We start from the raw sequence: 10823 nt of genomic DNA on the forward strand, positions 1-10823 counted from the left end.
ACAAACTTTGCAGTCATGACAAACCTTTCTACAATAAGTCCGTAGCTTCCGTAAATGTAAAAAGTTCTTTAATCACGACGGTGGGGTTGAACAAAACTTAAATAGAGTCGCGATACCACCTATGATTTTTTTCATGTTCTTATTGAGGGACTCGCGTACTATAAGGCAGTGCCTATATTCGCGAAAATATTTTCACGATTTTTCTCAAATTTTCACTATTTTCTCAAATTTTCGTAAATTTTTCCAAAGTTTTTTTTGTGAAAATTTGAGAAAATCGCGAAAATTTGAGAAAATTCGCGAAAATATTTTCGCGAATATAGGCACTGCTATAAGGAGCCACATTCAGTTCGTGGATCTATCCAGCCGTTTCGGAGAACCGGCTCACATGGCCGTGCGGGACCGATGAGTCAATTTGAATATAGATTGTTATCGCAACAGATAGAGGAATTCTAAGCTAATTCATGTTAAAATGGCTTCCCTCAACATCCTGACCACGTAGCCACAACCAGCTAAAGTCGAAATTTCGACATTTTTAAATCGTGATATGTCCAAGATGAAGAGAGTTTGAAACTCTTTGATTGGCGATATTGGTGGAAGATTCCATGCTCGATTAAACGCCGAGAATGGATTCTACGAAATTTGTCTCAATTGTACAATATTTGAAAAAATTTATTTTCACCTTCCTCGGCGAAACTTTCACTTCTCTGTGATTTTCAGGTAGACCCATCTTGCAACAAAACAATAATGCCTGATCAGCCTGATCAGCGGAGCGAGCGATAAATCAACAGATTTCTGACAAAAGATGGTGTTGAGTAAAAAGTGCTCTTTGCTCAAATACCCCTCTGTAAAAACAGCAAATACGTTGTTTGATTAAGTCTTCCCTATTTCTTGATTAGACATTCAGTTTCCTAAGAGTGATATCGCCAAATCTTCAGGTGATTGGGAAACAAGCGGTCTCCGATTTTAATGAGTGATAGCTCGTTGGATTCGTCTTTCAATTCTAGGAAACACGTGTCTTTCACTTTTTCTTAAAAAAATTTGTTTTTTGTGAAAAGCGCTCAAAAGTGAAGACATGCCAGAGGGTACCGAAAACAGTTTTTCGGCAATAACTCAAGAAAAAATTATTTTAAATGGTTGTAATGTTGTACGATTGTCGGCCTTGAAAAGACCTACAGGTAGAGATACGCACCGCTTGGTGCTAGTTCATCCACTAGAGTTATGACTAGAAATATAGTGAATGTTCGGAGAGTCCGCCTTCTCTGCAGCTTCGATGTACCACGGAACTGAGTATGGGGTGTTGTAGCTGGCCTCACCCACTATCGTTGCACATATGAATGAACCCAGTACTTTTGGGCTGCAAGCCTACAGAAGTCTTGAAAAAAAAGTTGGTGCCAAAATGTAGATTGTTTCCTTCTTTCTGAGGGCCCAACTGCCAGAAGAGCATCTGGAACGCGATTTACACAGAGATATTATTGAGGTTATGGTTCTAAAATTTGGCTATTGGCCGCACAGAATTCAATTTTAAGGAATCCAAAACGCTGGTGTGCTTTTTAAATTAACATTTTTAGTGTAAAACGCGATCTTTTTACCTCTCGGATATTCAAAAGCCAAAGGGCTTATCACCCTCAGTTTTTGGCCCAGAAAAATGAAAACCGTTTTTTGACTATACAATAATTTCCCTAGATGTAAACGTGGGTGCCAATAACAAACTTACGAATAGTATTTCGCGTACACCTGTCGTAAAATATATTATCGTCGTGCAATCTCTTCGTGTAAATTATCCTATGACCACAACGGGCTTTTACAAATAAATTGACCACGCATAAACTAGGCTATTTACACAACACGAACGAATTGAGAATTAATTGTAATTTTTTAGGATGAGACGGAATCTAAAAAATTTTATTCTATATGATTCGATTTGCACGTCTGCTCCGTACGACTTTCAATTAAATTCTGTCCGGTAAGGTCAAGTAATTAGTAAATGACTTTTGCTACAAATTCACATTTGGCAACGATCAATAGATAATAGGGATCGTTCCAAGAATCTTTCGTCAAAATATTGTTGCTCGATTGATTCGCGTTCGTAACGCCAGCTCTGTATGCAGGTCGCAGATTCCGTTTTTCTTTTGATTTAGTTAAGTCCATCTTATCCATGAGCTTTCCGAATCCTACCACTTCGTAACTCGAATTTAAAATCATTTTTTTTGTATCGTTCGCAGCTCTCAAAATAGCAGGTTCATCGACAGAATTTGTGAACAAAGTTCTGGAGAAAGTCAAGTCAGGGACACCAAGTGGGGGATTGGAAGAGATAACAACGGATAATTAAGCTTGATACTAAGTCGGATGCGAATCATTTTTTAAGAAATAAAAAAAAAGAAACGCTTCAACTAAAATTACTTTGTAATATTGATTGGGTACCAAATATTTATTATTAATGCAAAGAAAAGAGAGAAATGTTATTGTTTTTATTATACTTGTTTGTAACAAAAAGATGATTGTACGAGAAAATCTATTGCAATTTATTTTGTGGTTAAGAGTTTATAAGGAATAAAAAGGAAAGAAAGAACGAAAAAAAAAACATAAAATATTTTACTAGTTTTTAATTTTAAGCTTTATAGTCGAGTAACAGTGGCTGAAAACCATAAAATTATTTTTTACAACTTTTACAATAAGAAATTTTGTGATTTACTTGCAACAAGAAAAATGAAACAAAAGATAAAATTATCAAAAAAAAAAAGAAAAGTTTAAATTATAAAGAATGTGAATATAAGAAAAAAATTACGAAAGTGAACGGGAAAAAAGTGAACTACGTTTTCGTTAAGGGAGGCAGTACAGTTTGTTATTTTCTTTAAAATGGACGTTCAGCCATAGAATTAATACTGGTTTAAAAATAAAAATCAATTAGCATACCACGCATGCATGCACGGGACTAAAAAAACATAAATTCTTCGGTCAAAATTATTCATTACACCAAGGGTGGATCCAGAAAATTTTCTAGGGCGATTGAAATTTGATCCGATCGGTTTTACGATAAATTTCATTTTTAGGGCATCAAAATAAAAACAAAAACCACGGGCTCATAGGTGGATCTGTGCCTGCATAAATACACAAAATGAATGTGAAATCCTGTGTTCAATTTGATTCGAGAACAAATCAGTGGTTTTTATACCACTCATAAATGAAAATTCCACACTGGCCACATGGATCACGAACTCAACGTAACCCCACGTAATTTTTCGTCAAGTAGTCCTTAACCTCAATTAACGTTAATGACGTTAACTGCGTTCAATTTACTGGTTTTTAAGTTGGATCACTGGTCTAACTTCAAGATAAGAACTCGATTGCAAGTGGATTCTTGGATTTCAATTTCATCGATTTTGAAACTGTTTCCAAACAGAAAATTGTAGAAATTATGAACAGGCTGGTGCTGACTTTTCGTGGTGCTCAAATTCACTATGCTTACTGATCCTACACGCAATGACGTACCCCATCACAGTCGCCACAACAATACCAAATGCCAAATGTTTCTGTTACGACAACTCTAAATTCCATTCATAAAATCAGATGAGCTGTCACTTACGCATTGGTAGAATTGATTTTTTTTACCATTTTGTCAAGTCTGTCCAGTGACTTTCCGATACAGCAATTCAGCACATTAACACATCGACGTAGTTCAAATGTTTTGTTGTAGGACAAGTTCAACATTTCGCTAAGATTTACGAATGAGAAATTTTCAAATCTTGCCCCGCAATTCAGCACTGGAAACCTTGCATGCGTCGTTGTGTTAAGCAAAGTTCTGAAAGAACAGTTTAAGACAACCACGGAGGCGGGTGACACCAAATTTTATAAACGCACTCACTACAGATAGTTTGCGAAATAAACTTGACAATTTTTTTTTCATGCTTCGGGCCGAAAATGAGGGCAATTTTTCGAATTTTCTCGGGTTTCTGGCCCTCTGCATGAAAACTTACATGTGCGTGCACCTGTTTTGGACGGTTGATTTAAGGCACTTTCGCTTGTAAGCCTCACTTCGTTCGGCCTACAATCCGCGAAATCGCCTAAAATCAATCGTCCAAAACAGGTACACAAATAACCATTTTTTGAAAAATTAAGAATTTTGTTTTTGTTAAGTTGCATTTTTCACAGAAACTTCAGAACCTTGGTGTAAGGGCACTTCTGATATACTGCTGATTTAGATAGCAATGTATAAAGTTAACGAAAAGTTTCATTTGTTTTTCGCTCTTTTCGCATTGTCATAAAATGTCAAACTTGCATTTGCTACCAATTTTCCTTGATTGATTCAATTCACTTGAGAAAATTTAGAAGTAAATGCAAGTTTGACACTGTACGACAATGCGAAAAGAGCTGAAAACAAAAGACATTTTTTGTTAACTTTACAATCAGCAGTTAGACAGCAACGTAAAGTTAACGAAAAATTTCGCTTGTTCTTTTCGAATTGTCCTAAAATGTCAGATTAACATTTGCTGCTAAATTTTCTCAATTTAAATGTATCAATGGAAGATAATTGGTAGCAAATGCAACTTTGACATTTAATGACATTCCGAAAATAAATGAATTTACATAAATGTGGTGGACGGTAGATTTTAGGCAGATTTACGAGTTGTGGTCCGAACGAAGTGACTATGCTGAAAAAAATACGAAACAGCAGAACAGTTAATTGTCCCGTTTCATTCATTTGATCAAATTTCTCGACTCACTTTTCACATGTAAGTGGTCTGGCTTAGAATTTGGTCTGGTTGAAAAAAAAAAATTGATGAAAAACAAGATTCAGGGATTCGAAAGATCCAATAAGTTTTCTTTATATTTTTCAATCAAATGAACCAAAGCGCGCTATACCTTTTAGAATTACAATTGGAAAAACAAAAATTGGTCATTATGTATCTGATGAATAAAAAGGAATGAATTTTTCCTTTTTATCAAGTTTATAATTACATATTCAGCTAATTGATTGATTGATTATTATTGTTATAAACTATCCACTGTGTTGTCATATTAATATACTACTTCATGTTTAAGAACTATTTTTTTGTTGTAAATATTCAAAACAGAAACGGAAAAGAAAATGAAAAATTTCATCGAAAAGTTTCTGAAATTTATATTCAGGTAAAGATTCAGTCTTTCAGAAAGAGTACGCCACTATTGATGTGGAAGTCAAAGAATTTATTGAGGGATTCTTTTGAAAAACAACCGACCGAAATCGGACGCATTTTCCACGAGATTTTTTTTATATGTGCCCAGAACGGTATTCGACCCTAGAAGCCAAAACCACTTTCAACCAAATTCTTCGAAATATGCTCCTTTCTTACAAAAATTTCTCCAGTTACGCGAGCCGTACATGGTAAAAATCAGGACATGGAGGACAACCTGACCAAAATATATGGAAAATGGTAAAAATCAGTACATGAAGGACAACCTGTCCTGTGAGGTGTCATTAAAAAGATAATTGCATGTACTTTCGAACCATCTACGATGAAATATGAGCTGTTGAAATGTTTAAGTACTTATTTCATAGTAGATGCTAAAAAAACTTCCGTAAGACTCTACTTGCCTTAAAACTATATAAAATTACCTTTCTAATGACACTCCACACGACCATGAACGCTACGTGTACCTCGAGAAATTTCTGTAAGAAAAGTGTAAGTTTTCAGTCTTTTTTCGGTTGAAAACTTCAACTGTACATATCTCAGTGTGGATGAATTTTAAACCCAATAAGACCATATTTGCCCCGGAAATACATGCAATTACCTTTCTAATGACACTACACACAACCCTGTACGGCTCGCGTAACGGGAGAAATTTTTGTAAGAAAAGTGCAAGTTTTCGGTTACCTCACACTAGCCACACAAGCTTCGAAGAATTTTTTTTTGAAAGTTGTTTTGGCTTCTAGGGTCGAAATACCTTTCTGGGCACATATAAAAGATTCAAATGGAAAATGCGAAAGATTTCGGTCGGCTGTTTTTGAAAAGAATCTCTCGTTTATATGTCTGTTTGTCAAAATGCACGATTATGTCACTAAATATTCGTGTAAGAACGGGTAAAATTACAAAAAGCTACTAAAGTTTGATATTTTTTGGCCTATTCTCTGTAGAAGATTATTGGTTTTACAGATTGTCGAAAGAGGGATGATAATAAGTAGAGAGAGAAATTTATTTTCAAATAATCGTAGGATTAAGAATTATAAAATGTGAGAACCAAAACATTTTTCAATTTATTTTGTTCTGTTTTTTGTTTAAATTTAACTACACAAAAGATGTTAAGTTTAATGGAAATTAAGTTTTTTTTTGCTAACTTCAGTTGTATACAATTTTGTTTTTGATAAATGATTTTACGTTTTAACTACATTGTAAGTCTGTGATTAAATTTTAATTTTATTAATTTTGGTTAATTTTTATTATAAAAAAAACATCTAGAAATTACCGTAAAATACAAGTTATCGCAACTACCTTACCACCATCGTCTTATTATATTGTCGAAACAGCTTTTTCGAATGGTTAAGCTTCTGTTGAATTACACTAGGAAATGTTAAAAAAAAAAATTACAAAAAAGCTCCAGTCTTGCTAAAGGAGTTAAAATCTACCAAACGTTACTTTTACATTATCTCCCGCATAATTCTATCTGCTATCTATGTGCCATCTGCCGTAGAAAATTAAACGTTAATTTAATTTACATTAAAGCCCTGCCGCTGAACAACGATTTTAGTTGGTAAATGGTTTTCCAACAACCTGTATTTGATATTCTAAAGTCTCCCAATTTACCCATTATGTCTTTTGAGAAATCAATTTTAGAGATTCTTTTGAAAAACGGCAGACCAAAATCGGACGCATTTTCCAGTGGATTTTTTTTTTATGTGCCGAGAAAGTATTTCGACCCTAGAAGCCAAAACCACTTTCGACAAAAAAATCGAAGCTTGTCTGGCTAGTGTGAGGTGATCAAAAACCGAAAACATGCACTTTCTTACAGAAACTTCCGGGTGAAATAGGGTCTTAGGAAGGTTTGGAAGCAACTACGATGAAATATGAGAAGTTCAAATGTTTAAGAGGCACCGGCACTTAGCTAAAATTGTAGCCTACATTTGCGTGTTTCGTATTTCATTTTTGTTAATATCTTTTCATCAAAATCTTTTTTGAAAAATGTACGACCGCAATTCCGACCACGAATCTGTTAGCTTTAAATAAAAATTAGTTTTGGTTGTAGTCGTTTGATCAGCTCTGAGAAAAGTGAGCAGTTTAATGAAATTTTCATGAACTGCTCATTGTTCTCAGAGCTGGTCAAATTGTTACAACCAAATCTATTTTCTGTTGAAAGCTAACACATTCGTGGTCAGAATTGCGGTCGTACATTTTTGAAAAAGGATTCTGATGGAAAGATATCATCAAAAGTAAACTAAAATCCTGTATTTAAAAATCGCCCTAATGTATGCTTTTCGGCAAAGTACCGGTGCCTCTTAAGTGCTCATATTTCATTATAGAAGCTACCAAACTTCTGTAAGACAGTAAGGCTCTACTTGCCCTGAAATAACATGTCACCTTTCTAATGACACCCCATGCGATCCTGTGTATGAGATTTCTGTATAAAAAATGTGTATGTTTCCGATTTTGATCACCTAACACTAGCCACACAAGCTTCAAAGAAATTTTTTGAAAGTGGTTTTGACTTCTACCGTCGAATACCTTTCTGGGCACATGTAAAAAATTCCACTAAAAAATGCGTCCGATTTCGGTCGGCTGTTTTTTAAAAGAATCCCTCTTGATAGTCTTTAAAAAAAAAATTACGTGAAAAATTCCAGGAAGACAGCAATTGCCTGAAAACCTATGAAAATTCTTGCTGTTTCTTGCTGGTCGACTGTGAGCATAATTATATTGTTCCATTATGTCCTATCTCTGGTTTCTTCCCTATTGCGGGAACGTATTCTGGTTGGCTTCTTTTTATAAACTTAGCTGAAGGTTTTAACGATAAAAAAATGTGACGAAATGGCAAACGCAAAAATTAATTGCCTGTGAATACGTGAACAAGAGCACCAACAGCTTAAAATTTATTAAAAGAACGAAGAACTGCTAATTAGCAAACTTCAGATTTAGAAATGGAGTTTTATTATTAATAGCAATCTGCAGATTAAGATATTAAATTGAGAAGTAAAACATTCTGCATCGAAGAACAGGTCCTGTCCTGGTACAGGCGACACTGAACAATCATATTTACGGATTGTAACCGTGATACGCTTAAAAAATGTCATGGTGACATTGAAAGCTTTGCAATGTGTAATAGGGAGATTACGATTTTCACTTAAATAAGAAGTTGAGGAAAACTTGGAAATCGTACGTAACTTCTTCTCCCATGTAAAGTAAATGGAGAATCAACTTATAATATTCAAATTTACGTCAACTTATAATTCCAGGTGAAAATCATGATCTGCCTAATAATATATACGCTTAGTGTGAACGCAACAGCCACAACTTCGCACATTGCTTAATTTTCTTTATAGTAGTCTCGAATGTAGTAGTATAAAGGTTTCGCAATAAAATTTGACGAAAGATTACGTAATTTCTACCGTTTCATTCCTCGTTGAATGTTCAACAATTTTTTTTATTTGAAATAAGAAGATAGAAGTTACAGTGAACGACATCTCAAATGTCTCACTGTCATTTTTTTCAGAGAATGTCATTATGAATTTGCAATGACACAATAAAATTCTCAGAAAAATTTGACAGTGAGACATTTGAGATGTCGTTCACTGTAATATTTACTTTTAACTAATTAAAGATCTTATGATGCAATTAGAATGTAATGAGATTTTAAAAACTAAAATTAAAAACCGAAAATAGAAACAGAAGAAATTTATAAAAAAAAATGTTGATTTCTACCTCAAAAGAAACGAAACGTGATATTTGCAAAAAAAAATCAATAAAATTAAAGAGAAACATGGAGCATAGCATTGGTAGATTAAGTGTAAAAATGATAGTCTTCGAAGTTTGGATATGCATTGAATTGTGAGAGTTTTCAGTCTCTCTAGTTGTCAACTAAACTCTCCCCTACCAACTGAAAAGTTTTTCGAACTTCAGATAAGTCCGATTCACCGAAACTGAAAAGTGGTCATAAAATAACTTTCTCCAACGTAAGATTGTGATTTTTGTTAGCGGAACGGTTAACGGTTCATCGGTAAATATCATCATACATCATTTCCGTCAGAACTAATGTCTCGGAAAGAAATGAGCTCTAGAAATAAATAGAAAATGTGTGATCAAATGACAGAGAAAAATTCCAACAACCATCGGTGACGAAATAAGCATTAATAGGAAATTACATCATAGACCATGTAAATGGTCGATTACATTAAGCGCAAAAGTTTGCGGGTGGAGCGCAGCGAAGCCCATAATTGCGCTTAATGTAATTCGGCCATCGGCAAAATTGCAGTTTAGTGGAACAACCCCGATTTGAACGAAAGTCGATGGGATCGACAGGGGAAGGTCACCTGATGACGAAACAACAAGATTTGGGGCGCGGAAGCCCCTCCGTGAACCACCAGGGCCCTCCAAAGTTTTCACACTTTTTCGAATTTTTGCATGTTTTTTTTTTGACGGAAACGACAGTTGAAGGGCCACTGATGACAAAACAAAAGAATGAAGAAGCAATAGCCGCCAGGGTCCTCCAAAATTTTCACAGTGTTTCGATTTTTTGCTGTTTTATATGTACTGATGCCCTTGTTGCAATGAAATTACGAATGTATCTAGTTGTACTCATTATATTCTTATACCGTCTCTGAGTCGGTGGCAGTAGAGGGTTCTTCGCCTTTCGTTGTTTTCGTGGCGTCGTAAGCTTTAGTGTTCGGCATTTCGTACAAGGAAAATTTCTTCTGAGAGGCGAGACACCTTTGGAAGGACCTCGTGCGCGTCAATTCTTGTTGTTTTGTAATCAGTGGACCTCATACTGTCGATTCCTTCAAAAAAAAACGCAAAAATTCGAAAAAGTGTGAAAACTTTGGAGTGCTCTGGCGGCCACAGGAGAGGCTATTGCTTCCTAATTCTTGTTGTTTTGTCATCAGGGGACCTTCTGCTGTCGATTCCGTAAAAAAAACACGCGAAAATTGGACAAAATTGGGAAAACGTTGGAGGGCCCTGGCGGCTCAGTGAGGGGCTTCCGCGCCCCAAATCTTGTTGTTTCGTCATCAGGGGACCTCTCCCTGTCGATCCCATCTATTTTCGTCCAAATCGGGGTTGTTCCACTAAACTGCAATTTCGCCCGGCCATTTACATGGTTTATGCTGTATTCTGCTTTAACGTGTACCACTCGATCGTTGAAAACACCAAAACGACTGTTTAACATCAATTTACTTCATGCATTCCAAAACTGAATGAATTTTCACTGTACAAATAAATCAAATTGATGTTCATCCACATCAGTAGGCCCTTTCTGGAATGAACTATCGTCGATATATTGTTTTGAAAATTTTGACAACTATTATGTTATTGCGAGTAAGCAAATTGTTATCAAATCAAAAGTGCTACTCTAGTGGTGATTATTGAATGTTTCGTTTATGAAAAACAACTAAATTTCAGTGTGTGAAAACGATTTAATTTTTGAATAAGTTCCATCCAAAATGAACTGGCCGGTAATGATTACGCGCTAAAGGCCGTAATGTGTGATCTGTCATTGATTATTTACATAACGATGAATCAGTGATGTAAGTTCAACGTACCGAGTGGTACACGTTAAACTCTGATTACGATTTTGTTTAGCAAATGGTCAAACAAATGAAGTAATATATATTACAGTATTACACACTTGTCACGAAGAGGCTTGCC

General features: G+C 35.2%; 1 protein-coding gene across 6 annotated transcripts in view; it reads left to right on the plus strand.

Annotated features, from left to right (window-relative positions):
* The window catches only part of LOC119082207 (protein CREBRF homolog), a 36174-nt gene extending 32584 nt beyond the window's left edge, over positions 1 to 3590 (plus strand). For 3 of the 6 annotated variants that reach the window (XM_037191651.1, XM_037191648.1, XM_037191652.1), the window contains exon 6: positions 2223 to 2581. In XM_037191651.1, the coding sequence (XP_037047546.1) occupies positions 2223 to 2329 (107 nt within the window). In that variant the 3' untranslated portion in view covers positions 2330 to 2581. Of the gene's footprint in view, positions 1 to 2222 lie in introns of all 6 variants that reach the window. The other 3 variants (XM_037191649.1, XM_037191650.1, XM_037191646.1) reach the window with 1 other exon arrangement.
* Positions 3591 to 10823: the final 7233 nt, after the last annotated feature.

Source organism: Bradysia coprophila, unplaced genomic scaffold (assembly GCF_014529535.1).
Source record: "Bradysia coprophila strain Holo2 unplaced genomic scaffold, BU_Bcop_v1 contig_396, whole genome shotgun sequence".
Lineage (NCBI taxonomy): Eukaryota > Metazoa > Arthropoda > Insecta > Diptera > Sciaridae > Bradysia > Bradysia coprophila.